The following is a 17854-nucleotide window of genomic DNA, read 5'->3' on the forward strand; positions in this document are numbered from 1 at the left end:
GAATTCTGGAACGACTTCAAAAGTGCGTTCACCTATCTGCACGTCACGCCTACGTAGATTCTGATTATTTATTGGTAGGTCCGCTGATGTTGCCACCATCAGTTTGGTCTTTGCCTCGTTTATCTGCAATCCGAGGCTCTCTGCCGCCTGCTCAATCCCTTGGTAGGCTTCTGCTACATAGGAGAGCCGCAGACCAATGATGTCTATATCATCAGCGTATGCCAGGATCTGGGTTGACTTATAGAAGATAGTTCCCGTAGTCTCCACCCTCGAGTCGCGGATGGCCCTCTCTAGCGCCAAGTTGAATAGGAGACAGGCAAGCCCGTCCCCCTGGCGCAGACCTTTGGTGGTAGCAAAAGGTCCTGAGAGTTTTCCATCCACCCTCACCTGGCATGTGACGTTGGTCATAGTCATTCTAACTAGCCTTATCAGTTTGGCCGGGATTCCAAATGAGCTCATAGCGTCGTACAGTTTTACCCTGGCTATGCTATCGTATGCGGCTTTGAAGTCTATGAAGAGATGGTATGTGTCGTTTTTGTATTCAGCCATCTTCTCCAAGATCTGCCGCATGGTGAAGATCTGATCAGTGGTTGATTTTCCGTTTCGGAATCCTCTTTGATAGTTTCCTACTATCTCTTCGACGTGCGGGACAAGGCAATCCTGAAGGATCAGGGAGAATATTTTATAGGCGGTATTCAACACCGTAATACCCCTGTAGTTGTTGCAGTCCAACCTGTCTCCCTTCTTGTATACGGGGTAGATGATGCCGAGATTCCAATCACAAGGCATCGATTCGCTATCCCACACCTCAGTAACAATTTGATGAATCTCGTTTTCTAGTCGTGCACCTCCATTCTTGACCAGTTCAGCTGCAATTCCGTCGGTTCCGGGTGCCTTGTTATTTTTCAGCCGACGGATAGCCTTTCGTGTTTCTTCTATGCTAGGTGGCAGTAGCATGACACTATCTGCTAGTGGCGCTTCTAGCTGTTCGTTTAACTGGTCGTTGAGTAATTCATCAAAGTACTGAGCCCACCGCGAGAGGACCTCTGGCTGGTTACTAACCAGATCTCCATCCTTGTTGCGACAGCAGGTTACCTTAGGTACCACGTTGTTTCGGTGACCTGCTATCGCTTGGTAAAACTTTCGTGTCGGTCCGTACGCCTCTCTAGTTTGCTCGAGTTCCCGCATGTTTTGCTCTTCCAAAGCATGCTTCTTGGAGCGATGAACTCGTTTCTCTTCGCGTCTGAGCCGTGAATATTCCTCTGCGCATGCCCGCGTTCTATGCCGTTGCTGCATTGCTCGGTATGCAGTATTCTTACGTTCGGTCACTTGTCTGCATTCATCGTCGAACCAGCCAGATTTGGTGTTGCCACGACGTGGTGGGAGTATATTTCTTGCACAGTTTATTATTTTAGTTTTTAGAGCGTTCCACCTCTCGCTCGTAGTTTCATATCTGTTTTCTGGTAGTAGAGACTCGTCTAAAGCGGCTTTGAATTCCTGTTGGACAGTAATGTCCCTTAGAGAGTCCGTGTTGAGCCGAGGCTGCGTGTTTTCTCCGCCCCCATTGGTGCGGGGGCGGGCGATTCTACAACGTATCACTAAGCCAACCAAGTAGTGATCGGAATCGATATTGGCTCCTCGATAAGTTCTGACGTTTAACAGGCTCGACTGTCGTCGGCGGCTTATTAACACGTGGTCGATCTGGTTGAAGGATTCGCCATCCGGGTGCGCCCACGTCATTTTGTGGATGTCCCTCCGCGCAAATTTGGTACTTCCTACAACCAGATGCGGCTTCGAGCTGCGGCGAACTGGACCAATCTACTACCATTATCGTTACTGTGCTCATGCAGACTGTGACAGCCAGTGTATTGGCGGTACATTGGCTCCCTACCGACTTTTGCGTTGAAGTCCCCCAGGATGATTTTGAGGTCATGCCTGGGGCACGCATCTATAGTTCTAGCGAGGCGGCCGTAAAAAAGGTCCTTCTCCTCTTCCTCTTTATCTTCGGTAGGGGCGTGAACGTTCATGAGGCTTATATTAAAAAATTTGCCTCGCATGCGCAGGGTGCATAGCCTATCGTTTATAGCCTTGAAATCTATGATTACGGATTTCAGCCGGGGACCTACGGCGAAACCCGTTCCGAGCACGTGGTGGCGGTCGTGGCAGCTGTAGTAAATATCGTAGCATTGCTTACCACGCCTGTTGTGCACACCGTTCCCTAGCCACCGAATCTCTTGTAGAGCCACCGAATAGAGGTCCATGCTCAATGTGGCTAGGGCGTCATCAAGTTGTTTCAAGGCTCCGGCTTTGCTAAGAGTGCGTACGTTCCATGAGCCCATTTTAATCGTTGTCCGGGGGCATTGCGTTGGGTCGGTATCGTTAAGTCCGTTTCGTATCCTTCTGATGCTTTCTGTAGTCAGTTGTTCCATGGGACTGGGTGACTGGCCCTGCGCCCACGTGGCCGTTTTATTTAGCGTCGGGTTGCCCCCCCGACGTTCAGGCACCCAGTTTCCCGGGATACCCACCCCCCTCCTGGTTCGCCATATGCCACCATCCGCCCAAGGGGTTGGATCTAGCCCGTGTACCCAAGCTAGGATATATGAAGGCACATGTTACCACTCTGCACGACGAGGACGTGTCGGAATAGGAGTTGGATGGGAGAGCCTATGTTATCCCTCGGAGGGCTTCGGATCCCATCCCATTACAGAGCAACACTGCACTAATCACGGGGGTATAAAATACGGGTCAGTCGAGGAGCGCATGGTAGAACACGTCCGCACTCTTCAGCTACTACTATAAGATTGAATGTGAAGCAATGCAACCAAGCAATGCAATCAATGTAGAACACGATGCGATGTGGATTGCATACGCACAGGCTAAAAACTTTCCTAAGCGGTTGCATTGCTGATCGCGTTGCTACCATGTGAAGTACTCTTAGGCGTCATCCATAAATTATGTAACGCTGATAAGGAGGGGGGGGGGTCGTTAAACGTTACGATTTGGTACATGGTTGAGAGGGGGAGTTTAACTTTTGTTGCGTAACGCAAAATAAAATGCTTGAATTTTTATTTATTTTTTCGTATTACAAATAAGATGTTTGTATGTACTGTGGCTGTTTTGTATGTACTATACAGCCGAATAGTCCGTCATTAGTCCGTTAAATTTGGTTACCACGAACGGACGGAAAAACTTAACACATGATCGTCGCAGTAACGTAAGAACATTGCAAACCTTGCTGAGGATCCGATTATCAGAAAAATTTTTAATTCGATTGCTACAAGAGAAAACTTTTCTTTATATAAAATATGTTGCTTTTCTTTTCTTTTTTTATGAATTTAAAAAAATGTAAATATACCAGAAAAAGGTGAAAAAAGAAAAACCCACAAAAAATAAGATTTTGTTCAATAAACTAGGCTATTCGAGGGCGATGGGGTCCATCTGTTACGTAATTTGGGGGAGAGAGGGTCCTTTCCAACATTACAATTTGTTAAATTGGGAGTTGGAGCTGAATTGACTGACATGACAAGCTGACTGACATGACAGCAAATGTTGCCTCAAGCGGTCGCGGTCGAAACCAAAAAACCTCGTAGGCCAGATTTGGTAGGGAGTAGATGGACAGAATAAAGTGAATGTTTGAATAGTGATGCTTAAAATTTATTGAATGATTTGTTTGAAAAATGTTAGAATAATGCCAACTAATTGTTGGAAGGGGTGAAAAATATGCGGGAAGCTGTTAGTAAATTGTTGAATGAATCCAAACATATTAGAAAAACAGACAATAAATCTCGATCAATTAATTTTAAAAAAAATCTGGAAACAATCAGAAAACCATGGAAAACCAGTATAAAATTTTGGCAGGTACGCAGATAGACGATCGAATTTTTAGTTATAGGTATAGCTATGAAGACAGCAATATTAGATAGGAGTAAAACGAATTCAATAGGAGCCATTTGGATTCGATCGGTGTAATCCGGATTCAATCGGAGCCAATTGGACCTGTATTCGTTAGTGATATGTTCTGCAGTTTACTATTTTATTAACACTTATACAACGTATTTTCTTCTCCTTCTTCTTTGGCACAACAACCGCTGTCGGTCAAGGCCTGCCTGTACCCACTAGTGAAGTGAGCTTGGCTTTCAGTGACTTATTGTTACCATAGCAGAATAGTCAGTCCTACGTATGGGGGCACGGTCTATTCGGGACTTGAACCTATAACGGGCATGTTGTTACGTCGTACGAGTTGACGACTGTACCACCAGACCGGCCAAACAATAGACCCGATTATTAAACACAAACGGAAATGACACAAGACAAGTGCGTCAAGACAAACGGAAAATAGGTATGCATTTTGAAACCGTTCTTATGACAGACAAGTTTCGTTAAATTTTTTCTTTCGTTAAAGCTGTGTCGATGTGTCAAAATGTTCAAAATCAAAACAAAAAAACGTAAACAAGTTTATTTAAGACACGATCGTTTATCAAGCTAACAATCCTTGTTTAAAACATCGAAATGATTTTATCCCACTTCGTAAGTGACGATAGCGGCAGTGAAGAAGAAACAACGGTAGATCTGGCAAAACAGCGCCGACTGCTTCGAAGTGTTTTCGACCCGTTACAGCTTTATAACCAAGCGTGAGTTAAGCATACGGATCATTTGTGCAAACCGTGTTATACATGTTTCATTTCGTGGTTGTTAATTTCAGATTTAAGAAAAAAAATCGTGTGTCGAAGGAAATTTTCCTTGACATTCTGGCGGAGATCGAGCCCTCCGAGTATTTGTTATTACTAAAAGTGTATGCAGTATTAGATGTGATAATTTCATGTGCGTATGCTGTTGGTTGTTGAAGCAGCCACTCACTGAAGAAGTTGCTGGAATCCAATGCTGTTGAACACACACCAGGTGCGTGAGCCCTTCATCTTTCGACTACCATCGAAGAACAACAGAGGAAGGAAATACCAGCAGCTTCTTAACCCAAAACAGCAGCACGTTACCAGTATCTCCAGCTTATCGCCATTTGATGGATATGGCAGTACACATATTTTTATTTAAAATGATAAAATTTGATTATTTCTGAAATAAAATACTTATATTTTGTCGTGAAAGCAACAGCAAAAACTCTGTTGTTGTGTTTTGTCGGTCAAACAATCTGAGATTGGCGCCTTTCCGTGACAAAAAGCTGACGGAAAGCAGTTTGACAATTATGGATTTCCGTTTGTGTTTCATAATACATATCTTGGCAGTATGCTTGTGAGTTTGTGTTTCGTCAAATTTTTTTTTTTCCAACACACAACACAAACGGATGTCATAATACAAATCTTCCGATTTTGACAACTTGTCTTTACAATTTGTGTTTAATAATCGGGCCTAATGTATACAACGTATCACGGTAATAAATAATAAAGACGCACAATGAACAAACTCTTTAAAATGCAATGGCCGCGCACAAGCCGCACCGAGTGCCCCTGCCGAGAGCTCTGGCTCGCTAACATACTCGGCCAGTCGCTCGGCATACACTAAACCTCACACGCTAAGTGTATGGGACAGTGTGCGTGACACACTCAGGTGCATTCTGTTCTTATAATCGAGATGTCTCGACGTCAAGATGATGAATTTTGTGTGTTTATTTGTATGGAAAAGTTCTCTTTGGAGTTCATTTTCTCGACTGGAATCGAATTGAGTTCAGAATAGTGATGTGCTCTCTGGAGCGCACCCGCGATTCCGATCCGACTCCCACTATTGTTAGTCTTGTAGCGGGTTCACGGAGCTTTATCTCACGGCTGTGTGGTTACCAAAAAGAGGGCTTTATTCTTACTTCCTTCTATTCTTATAAACTATCCTAATCCTCTATCCTAATCTATAAACCTAACCTAGCTATAATAATTCCCAATTGTTATGGGATCAAGGTTGCTACACTACACCCCACCAGTAACGGAGTTACGACCTAATTTAAAATATGTGCAGGCTTAATTCTATCGATACTAACAGATTCTGATTTTCCATTAATGTCTAATATAAAAAATTTTCTAAGGCGTCTTATAACATGGAACGGGCCTTCATATGGGGGTTTTAAACCTGTCCTAACCTTGTCCACCCTCACAAAAACGTTTTGGCATTTGTCTAAATCCTTGGAAACGTAAGGGTGCAAATTTGTTTTGACTTCGCTTTCGATTGGTTTGATTGATTTCATTATCTTTTTTAAATTTTCTGTGAACTCATGGTCACTGGATAAATAATGTGTGTCTGATTTGAATATTTCTGATGGTAGACGCAAAGTTTGCCCATATACTATCTCTGCAGGGGTAGCATTTAAATCTTCTTTATGCGAAGCTCTTATTCCCAGTAGAATGATTGGTAATCTTTTTGCCCATGGCACGGACACGTCTGAGGCTTTGATGGAGTTCTTCAGCTGACGGTGAAATCTTTCCACCATGCCGTTTGCTTGAGGATGGTAGGCGGTGGTTCTAATGTGGTGTGTACCTAAAAACTTTGTCAGACTATCGAACAGTCTACTCTCAAACTGTCTACCTCTATCAGTAGTGATAGTTCCCGGGCAACCAAATCTGGAAATATACTCTTTTACAAAAGTCCAAGCTACTGTTTCCGCGGTAATTTCTGGGATTGGATAGCATTCTGGCCATTTCGTGAATCTGTCCATAATTGTTAAAATATATGACATCCCTTCTGAAGGTGGAAGGGGCCCTACAATATCCATATGGATATGATCGAATCTTCCAGCAGGAATTGCAAATTTTCCCAAAGGTGATTTTGTGTGTCTGCTGACCTTTGCCCTTTGGCATGCTATACATATGCGAGCCCATCTCCCAATATCTGCATTAATTGCAGGCCAGAAAAATCTGGTTGTTATCAACTTCCTGGATGCTCTTACCCCAGGATGTGAGAGGTTATGAACACTATCAAAAATAGATTTTCTTAATGTGCCAGGCACGTAGATACGATTATTACCCGTAGAGGTTTCAAATTGCAAGTTGTATCCATCTACGTTTTTAATTTCCATAGTGTATTTTGATGTTTTATTGCTAGATTTAGATTTGAAAATGATTTGTTCCAGTTGCTCATCACAAGCTTGATGAGTAAAAAATTCATTACAGTCTATTTTTTGTGATAATTCATTCAATTCAATTCTTGAAAGAGCGTCTGCAACTATGTTGCTCTCACCTTTTATATATCTTATGTCTGATGTAAATTGTGATATGTAGTCCAACTGTCTGTATTGACGAGGCGATTTATCTGTTTTTGATGCTAAAACTGTTATAAGTGGTTTATGATCAGTCTTCACAAAAAATGTTCGGCCTTCTAAAAAATATCTAAAATGTTTAATTGAAGCAAAAATTGCTAAAAGCTCTCTATCGAATGTGGAATAGCGTTGTTGTGTCTGAGTTAACTTTTTTGAAAAGAAACCTAGAGGTTGCCATTTGCCATTGTCATACTGCTGTAAAACTGCGCCCATTGCAACGTCTGAGGCGTCCGTTGTTAAAGAGTATGTTGTATTATCTTTTGGATGTGCTAGTAGGGTACATTCGCCAACTCAGATTTTAGCTTATTTATGGCATCAGTGACATTTGCTGGTAATAAAAACGAAGTTTTCTTATGTTTGTTGTGATATGCTACCAAGTCGTGCAGAGGTTGCATTGTTTTAGATATGTCTTTTATGAATCTATGATAGTAGGTCAACATACCCATGAATCTCTGCAGCCCTTTAACCGAAGTAGGGAGAGGAAATTTTGTAATTGCATCTACTTTATCGGATGAAGGCTTAATGCCTTCAGGGGATATGTTGTGTCCTAAAAATTCTATTGTTTGAACCCCAAAAATGCATTTAGAAGTTTTTATTTTAATGTCGTTTTCTGACAGACGTTGTAAGACTTCTTCTACGTGCTTCTTATGTTGACAAGCATCTTTGCTTGCGATCAAAATATCGTCTATGTAAACGAAAACATAACTCAAATCACTAAATATTCCATTTATGAATCTCTGAAATGTTTGACTTGCATTTCGAAGACCAAATGGCATTCGAGTAAATTCAAACAGTCCAAAAGGTGTGACAATTGCTGTTTTAGAGATATCCTCCTCAGCTACTGGAATGAGATGATACGCTTTGAATATGTCTAACTTCGAGAAGATACTGCAACCATTTAGATTTAATGTAAAATCCTGAATATGAGGAATCGGATATCTATCTGGAATCGTTATAGCATTTAATCGACGAAAGTCTCCGCAGGGTCTCCAATCTTGATCAGCTTTTGCAACCAAATGTAATGGAGATGAAGCTGATGAAGATGACGGATGGCAGATTCCTAAATCCATCATTAGTTGAAATTCTGCCTGAGCTGCCTTATATTTTACGGCGTCTAGACGCCTCGGCTTTGAAAAAGGCAGTGCCCCTCTGGTGGTGATGTAATGGACCACTGAGTGCTGAACTGGTTTGCTGTAATCCGGTGGAGCAGTTAGTGATGGAAACTTGTCCAATACGGTTTTGAACTTTCCATTTACTTGAAATAATTTAGGCGTCGGTGTATCGACACTAGCTATTGATCCTTTTGAAAAAAGACTGGTCAGTGGATCGATCAGTTTTTTGTTCTTTAAATCCAAAAGGATTCCAAATTTTGCTAAAAAATCAGCTCCAATTAGAGGTCTATTGACCGAAGCAAGCACAAATTCATGCTGAAACTCGCGTCTCAACCCAAGGGAAACTTTTAAAATTTTTGTTCCGAAAGTGTCTATAGTGCTTTCGTTAGCGGCTGAAAGTTTATTTATTGGTGTTTTAGTTATTTTTCCGAACATATACTGAGGAATAACTGAAACATCTGCCCCTGAATCCATTAAATAAGTAAGTGCACTGAGAGGATCATGAACGAAAAGTCGACAGGAATGTTTACCAGTTGAAACAGGCTGGGTTGCTCCGAAACCTGTCAATAACGAAGCAATCTTTAGTTTTTTTCATTAGATTTCCAGAAACACGGTTTGACACAAGAATTTGCTTCTTTCCCATATTTTTGATGGTACCAACAGAACCTTGACTTGCTTGGACGCCTTTGATTTTGATTGCGCTGAAATGATCTACTGGGCCTACTTTCTAAATTTTTAAGCCTTCTTGTCAATTCTCTTATTTCTGACTGTAGTGATGCAATTTCATCGATGTTCTGGGAAGCTTGGGAAGAATGTGTGTTGATTCGAATTTCATCTATGTTTTTTCCTAATGATGCTTCCCATATTTTGTCTGCAATTTTCAATAGCTCTGAAATATCTCTATCTCCTACGACAATCAAAGCTACTTCTATTTGCTTTGGTAATCGCCCTAACCAAAGTCTTTTAATGAAACTTGTTGACACTTCAGTACTACTGCCAGCGAGTTGTGACATTTTCCTGAAAAAAACTGACGGAGAATCGTCTCCCATCTCCGCATGAAAAACTAGTCGTGAAATACGTTGTTCCTCGCTCGCAGAAAAACGTTCTATAAGCTTGCCTTTTCAATATTTATATCTATCTTCAGCAGGAGGATCTTGAATAATGTCCATCACCCTCTCGAATGTCTCTGGTGCCATGGCACTCAACAGGTGTATGTATTTGGTTTGGTCTCTGACAATGCGAGCGGTTTCGAATATCGCTTCTGCTTGTATAAACCATCCTACTGGAGAGCTAGCCCAGAATTGTGGCAACTTAATTGTTGAAATTTCCCCAGAGGCAGCGGGAGTAGTGAGTTCAAGCTTTTCGTCTAATGACATAGTTGCAATAATTTTACAATGTAATATGCAGAAAAAGAAAATTGAATGTGGGTAAATAAAATGTAAATGAGAGACTCGCACGGTAAATGCAGGGATAATTTAATGAAATCACCAATCGCGCCTAGTTCTTTTTTATGTAAACCTAGCTGATCGAACCCTATTGCATATTTAACATAAAAAAAAATTGAACCTAAAGATATATTAGTTTAGACACGCTTTTACGCAATATGAAATCGAAATCACTTCAAACGTTGTACTTATACTAATTTTGTTTCACTTTAAATCACGCATGGCATAATGTTACGCACCGCACTGTATATTTTCAATTCGAACGTGGTATTTTAACTTGGAACGGTAAATGTTGTGCAAAAAATTGTAATTGTTATTATTTCTTTTTTTTTTAAATAGACGTATTTTTACGTAATGCACTGTACAATTGCTCACTATTGTCTTATTCCTGTTCTTCACTTGGCAATACTCGTGTACTCACATGATACCTGTAGAGAACGCTGCAACTGCCGATGGCCGTGGTGTGAAGCTGCTGATGTGGATGTTCGTACCGATCTTCGTAGATCGGTGTGGCGACAGGGACCAGTATGTGTGTTGCAGAATCTGGCCTCTCGTGCCTCTAGCTATGGCAATGCAGCGGGGTAAGAAGGAACGGGGGCGTGCCGATAACTGCGATCGTCTGATACCGCTGGGTACGGCGATGATGAGTAGAATTAGTTGTCCCTTATCGTTGCCTCGACGGTTATTAGTGGCGATGACACCTCAAGGTAGATGCGAATACTGCTTCTCTCTCCAAATTGCTTGGTGTATGCGGTGGTTGCTCCTCGTGGTCGGCGCGAAAATTGCTTCTTTCTTGGAAATTGCCCCCGCGATAGCGGTACCTCGTGGTGTGCGAGTTGGCTCTTTTCGCGATGGCGAGTCTAAGACGAGAGGGTCCTCTTCACGATTGTGGCAATCGAAATATATTACGATTGTGGCAAACGAACGTAGCGTTTCGCTCGATTGCGCGGTACGATTTTAAACGGCCAAAAAATAGCGGCAGGCCTTTGGCGTAAGGTGTAACCAAAACGCTCGAGCTGTGCTCGTGTCGTACAGGACTGAACTAGAGAGCCCGCTTTCTTTCTCTCTCTCTCTCTCTCTCTCTCAGTTAAACGACGTTAATAATGCCGTGTGGCGCGTTACCAGCGAGATATCAATGATCGCGTGAAGAATGGCGTACACTTTCTCCGGTTTTAACTTGTGCAGCACTATCACTATATACGATCACGTTGTGACGGAACTTATCGATCACGTCGGGGTCACCAATGTAGCGGGTTCACGGAGCTTTATCTCACGGCTGTGTCGTTACCAAAAAGAGGGCTTTATTCTTACTTCCTTCTATTCTTATAAACTATCCTAATCCTCTATCCTAATCTATAAACCTAACCTAGCTATAATAATTCCCAATTGTTATGGGATCAAGGTTGCTACAGTCTGTTTCAGATTCCTGCAAAATGGAATCACTAGATCCGCCCGGAGTCGCCCGGAGTCGACCAGAATCGTTTGGAGTTGTTCGAAGTCGTTCGGAGTCGGAGTCGTCCGGAGTCGTCTAGATCAGAGTCGAGCGGAATCGGGGTTGTTCGGAGTGAACAGGAGTCGTGTGATTTACAGGGTTTTCCACGATTTATTGGTCAGTTCCCATGATTTTTTGGTGCGTTCCCACGATTTTTTGATCGTATCCCATAAATTTTTGGTTCGTTTCCATAATTTATTAGTATTTTCAGATTGGAAATCAATACAATTGGACCAACAAATTCTAAGAAACGGCCAAAAAATCATGGGAATGCACCAAATAAATATGGGAACACACCAAAAATTGATGGAAATCAACCAATAAATTGTGGGAAACCCTGTAATGTGCTTGTGATCAGGCATTTCCTTTCGTTGTGTTTTTTGTCTTTCACTTTACGCGTGCATTTCGTATACAGGTCTATGTTTCGAAGGCCAACTCCGGTTGACTCGAGACGATTCCGGACGACTTCGACTACGGGCGACTCCAAATGACTCTGGGCACCTCCGGAAGACTCCGGACGACTCCGGACGACTCCGGGCGATTCTGAACGACTTTGGATAATGCAGGGCGGACCTACCTTCCGGAGTCGATTCCGAATTTATCGGAATCGGACCGGAATCGACTCTGGATTTTGACAACTCCACCCATCACTAATTAATAACAGAATACGCCTGTGTCTTCCTCCTGGAAGTTGACCAGTGGCATTACAACTGCCACGGCAAGTTCAGGGGTCAGCACGGCTTCCCACAACAGTTAAGAGCAGCCGGATTCGAATCCATATTTATTTCGGAGTCGGATCTGGATTAAGAATATCAGAGTCGGAGTGGATTCACGAATCCTATCCGGAGCTCCCATCACATTTTGAAACGTGTCCGTACACAATGTTTAAAAATATTGGTATTGCTTAAGTATTGCGTGTAAAAATATTGTGTATGATTATGTATTTCTATAAGTTGTGCTATGTTTATGCTTATTATAAATTTAATAATATATTGCATTGTTTTACAGGCTTAAAAACCATCGTCGGAGCTGTTATAGAATCCGTAAAGAATCTCAGAGATGTGATAATTTTAACAATGTTTTCGTTATCCGTGTTTGCTTTGATGGGTCTACAAATCTACATGGGAGTACTAACACAAAAGTGCATAAAAGAGTTCCCATTGGATGGTTCCTGGGGTAATCTAACCGACGAAAGCTGGGAGCTGTTCAACAGCAATGACAGTAAGTTATAATTTCATAAAATTGTTGTAGATTTATTTCGCCTTCTTAAGCAGTCTACTAATAAAAAGTTAAATATTTTGCAGCAAATTGGTTCTATTCCGAGAGTGGCGACATCCCCCTTTGTGGAAACTCATCTGGAGCTGGGTGAGTTATGCTGGACTTAAATCTATTCATTTTACTTTTACTTATCATCTTTTTTTAAATATGAAGTTGTCGTCAAAATCCAATATAATAGTTTTTATTGTATTCCAGACAATGTGATGAAGGCTACATTTGTTTACAAGGCTATGGCAAAAATCCAAATTACGGGTATACAAGTTTTGATACATTCGGATGGGCATTCTTGTCTGCCTTTCGTCTAATGACTCAAGATTATTGGGAGAATTTATATCAACTGGTTGGTATCAAGAAACGTAAAACCAAATTAAAATGTTCATTATACATGCGTTTTCTGTTTTGCTTATCGTTTTCTTTCGTTATTCTTGAGATGAACTTGTGTTTTCCTTCAAATTCCTTTTCCAAATGTAATTAACTTGAATGCGATGAGTTTGAGCTACACAGACTTGAAAAAATGTCTCGCTTTGAAATTGAATTGTTTTAGTTAGTTTTTTTTTTAATATTAATATTAGCTTTGGTTTGTTATTCGTTTCTTAATCATGTCATAAAAAGTAAAAAACTAGATTTTTTTATTATTTATAGAAAGTTCTATAGAGAATTTCAAGATTATCCAATATTGTTTTTTTTTTGTAATACAATTTCAACCTTATTAAACATCCTATCCTTTTCTCCGATGGTGTGCAAAACAGGTGTTACGATCAGCTGGACCGTGGCACATGCTCTTCTTCATTGTGATTATCTTCTTGGGTTCGTTTTACCTTGTAAATTTAATCTTGGCCATTGTCGCCATGTCGTACGACGAACTCCAGAAGAAGGCCGAAGAGGAAGAGGCCGCCGAGGAAGAAGCACTTCGGGTGAGAATTTTATCGCTAAGAAGAAAAAGAACGTAAATGCGTACCAAAGTAGTCTTATTACGACGGAACGTTCTTTTTATTCTATACTTGTCATTCGTTCGAGGTTTTTATGTGAACTACTTTCATGTTTTATGTTGTGATTTTTTTCCTAATGTTTTCTAACTTTGGACCAGGGGTCTCCAAACTTTTCCCTTCGCCGCATTGCTTCCGAAATAATATTGGAAAAGGACATTTTGGCGTTACCGGTAGCTAATGCGTGAACGTTAAATCACGTTTGTAGTTGTATAAATTGAATGTACAAATTTTTAACAAATTCATATTGTTTAACCTAGATTTTTGTCTTTTAAAGATAAAACTTAAAATGTTCCTATTAAAAAATGAATAATAAGCTATTTATTATAATCTTTACAAAGCAGTTGCGGGCCGCATATCACGCTCTCGAGGGGCGCTTGCGGTCTGAGCGCAGTAGTTTGGATACCCCTGCTATACACGGACTATTTAGATTATTTAAAAATACTGTACCAAAGAAAAATGCAAACGGAAGATGTAGCACATACCATATTTTAACGTGTATAACGGTCCCCCAGATTGAATATTGAACAGTTTTTTTTTTTTATTTTACAAAATGTCAACAATTTTATCGTTGTAATTTTCTAGACTTACATAACAATTCATAGAATTTATCCTTTTCGCATTCACGGCAGTTTTCAAATTAATTATTAATTATATCATCCTTATCATTATAATTTGTACAACATTGGTATGACATTGCATTGCTATGGAATTGTTATTAAACATGTACAACGACCCTTGTATCGTATACAATCAGACTGATTTTGATTTCATTCTTTTTTCACTTACTCTCCCACCCCTGCTTTATCCAGCAAGTGCAAATGCTAATTATTCAGTAAATAAAACGAGTTATGGGTCAAACGATACATCATTTTAAAGCTTAAGTCATCCCTTTCCGTTTTTGTTTATGAAAGTGGTTCACGTGCAGATTTGCCCATTTTTTCTACATTATTGTACACTTTTTTACATATTTCGTGTGGGAAATGGGGAGAAAACTAAAGCGTTTGAAAGATGTGTCGTTCAAACCACGATTCTGTGTTATCTTCTAGTTAATTAGTTAATTTGGCCCTGTTATAGGGTTGTTCAGGATAATTTCTGTATTTGATAACTTTAGGATGCGTGCAATGGATTGTTCAAAAAGCAACGCAACGCAAATTTCATATGATTTTTAACTCCAAGAAACATATTAAGAGAAACTGAATCAGAACCCATACCGATCCTAGGACTGAATTCGATCCCAGACAGGTGTTTGAATAATTGATCCCGACCCCATACCGGGCCTAGAATTGATCTTAACCCTAAACCAGTACTGGCACTGCTCCCAAAGCCGTACCGGCCCTGAAAACGATTCTGAACCCATACCAGAACTTTCACTAGACTCATACTGGTCCTGGAACTAATCCTGATCCCATTCAAATTTTGTACATACAGGGTTTTACAGTCCAATGAACAATCGTCAACATGCTTAAAATGATTCCTGATTTGAATAACATAATTGTCTACCATTTGTAAATATGTCAACCCGCATTTTGTACACTGTCCACGTGATTTAAGTCTGTTTATCCGTGCTGTTCATAAATGACATTTCAAAACAAGGGTGATATTGCGTTTTGAGGAGGATATTTGAAAAAAAAAAGTTTATCAGAGTACATTGTGAAAAAAATATATTTCATGACAAATTTCAAAAATTCGCATTAGAAGATTATGAAGTAAGTAAAAATTGGGTATTTTTATCAAAACATAAAATAAATTTAAAAAAGTCAGGGATTTGTGATTAAGCATATCCTTTCGAATATCCTGGCGAGGTCGAGCCTCGATGAGCCCGTATAAACGAAGCCCCGCTGTACAGTCTGTTCCCGAGTTACGCAGTTTGTGCGTTCCCGAGGAACCCACGTTATTCGAAAATCCGCGTAAGTTGAATTTCGCGGTTTTTGACCAAAATATAATTGATTACTCGGTATTTTTTATTCAATCCAGTATTTTTATACACTTTATAATTTATTTTATACTATTCGTGCAGAATATTCTGCGACTTTTCGCTTGTAAGTGGATTCAATTTATTAGCAAAAATGCAATTTATACTGCATTAGACAATTCTTAAAGCAAATTGTACTAATTTGACATTTGATCTGTTAAATTTAGAAAACCGCATAACTCCGAATCCGCGTAAGTAGAGAACCGCGTATCTTGGGAACAGACTGTAAATTGATGGAACTATACTTACTTATCCAGCGCTACAACCGATTTGTAGTCTAAGCCTGCCTCAGGAATGTCCAACACCGCTCACGGTCTCGCGGCTCCGTCTGCCAGTCCGTTATCCAGGCCTTCATGGCGGACGCCTCCAAGCCATCTTGCCACCTCAATTTGAAACTAACACGCCTCCTCTGCCCTTGTGAACGGACTAAACAGATTTTACGGGCTGGGTCGTCCGTTTCCATGCATACAACATAGCCAGTCCACGTCAGTGAGGTCGCCGTACATTTCGTATAGCTAATCATTATAGCGGAACTATATGGCTTTTACTTAGCCGGTCTCGTGGTACATCAACTCGTACGGCTTAACAACAGGCCCGTCATAAGTTTAAGCCTAGAATTTACCATGCCGCTATACGTAGGACTAACTATCCTGCTATGGGCCGCTTTACAGTCGAAGTGAACGTGAAACCGGCTGGTGAAACGTTGACATTTTATTTTTTACCCTAAAATTTGGCGAATTCAGTCGCTCTGTCGGCGGGAAAATAAAGCTTCAATCAAAACAAACAATACAGGAGTTCAAACAAGACCCGTTAGGACCATATAACTCATACGTAGGACTCTTGAAGATCATTTAAATTCGTTTTCATTTAATTAAAGTTTTTCATCATTTTAAATTTAATTATCAATTTATGCTGAATAATAGCAGATAAATATTATTTACTTATTATTCTATAATTAATTGATAAATATGATAAATGATAAATATTGATGTAAAAGTTTATAGTTACGTGTTATTATAAATATATTTAAATCGTATGATTTATTTTACATTGATTTACTTAAAAATAATTTAAGAAACCTATCGTTGAACCATTATTGTGTTGAACAACTATTGTTGTAGCGTGCAACGGTATGGTGCGCTATTACGAGAGGATTCCACCCCGGAAAACAGACCAGCAACAAACCATGGCTGGCATTGCAAAAGAAATGGTTTAAAATTAACTGTGGTTAAAAATTAACCAGAGTCGTTAAAAATTGCTAGAATTTGGCATCGCGTACGCATTGAGTTCATTTGTTAATTTTGACGACTGGTCCTATGCCGCCGTTAAACAAACGACTGCCAAAAGCGTATGCGATACAAATTAACAGTCGGTTTATTATACTGCTCGATTTTTTCCCCGTGTTTGGCTACCCGCCATGCAATTGACAGCGATTTGCGAGGGCGCGCGAGGGCTCGCACGCCATACAAGTTCACCGCCCCAGAGCCCTCGCATTAAAGAGCTTGCGAGCCTTGGTAGTTTTTTCACCCCTAGTTTTAGCAGTTATAATTATAGCACCCCGAGAGCAGGTATAACATTGAAAATTATAGCTTACTAAACACCTACATTTTGAGATTTTATTTGGCAAAAATCCACAAAATTTGAGAAGTAATCTTTTCGGCGAATAACACCTAAACAATAAAAACTTATGTATGAAAAATAAAGATTATTTAATGACCTTATGATTTCGAGCAGATGATACCACTCCCAACCCTCGCAATGTTTGACGGGTATATACGATATCGAGCAGTCGTTAACTGTTTTGACGATCGTTTACTTTAACAGGAATGAACAACAAATGAACTCTGTTAAACCAAAATGAACTTTCAACGACTGTTAAAAAGTGTTCATTTATTCGCGATGCCGGCTCATATTGCGATACAGTTTGTGATGAAAAAGGGTTCATTGTGACTCAAGACATGTAGTATTCCTACACTAGTTAAAAAGGGTTCATTGCTGACTAGTATAGTAGTAGTAGTAACAGGTTGGCTGATAAGTCCCCGGTCTGACACATAGATGGCGCCGCTAGTATTAAATGCATATTATTTGTATATAGTACCAACCTTCAAATGATTCGTGTCAAAATTTGACGTCTGTATGTCAATTAGTTTGTGAGACAGAGCGTCTTTTGTCAAGCAACTTTTGTCAAGGCCCCATATGTAGAAGAAAAAAGTGTTGTTCCACCAAGACAACGCACCGTGCCACAAGTCATTGAGAACGATGGCAAAAATTCATGAATTGGACTTCGAATTGCTTCCCCACCCACCGTATT

At 40.4% G+C, this 17854-nt stretch overlaps 1 protein-coding gene across 48 annotated transcripts in view; it reads left to right on the forward strand.

Moving 5' to 3' along the window:
• The window catches only part of LOC121593718 (sodium channel protein para), a 155455-nt gene that overhangs the window by 78136 nt on the left and 59465 nt on the right, over nucleotides 1-17854 (forward strand). For all 48 annotated transcript variants that reach the window (XM_041916319.1, XM_041916326.1, XM_041916329.1 and 45 more), the window contains 4 exons: nucleotides 12313-12525; nucleotides 12609-12669; nucleotides 12778-12922; nucleotides 13332-13496. In XM_041916319.1, coding sequence (XP_041772253.1) covers nucleotides 12313-12525; nucleotides 12609-12669; nucleotides 12778-12922; nucleotides 13332-13496 — 584 coding nt within the window. The remainder of the gene's footprint in view (nucleotides 1-12312; nucleotides 12526-12608; nucleotides 12670-12777; nucleotides 12923-13331; nucleotides 13497-17854) is intronic.

This window comes from Anopheles merus, chromosome 2L, assembly GCF_017562075.2.
Source record: "Anopheles merus strain MAF chromosome 2L, AmerM5.1, whole genome shotgun sequence".
NCBI classification, from domain to species: domain Eukaryota; kingdom Metazoa; phylum Arthropoda; class Insecta; order Diptera; family Culicidae; genus Anopheles; species Anopheles merus.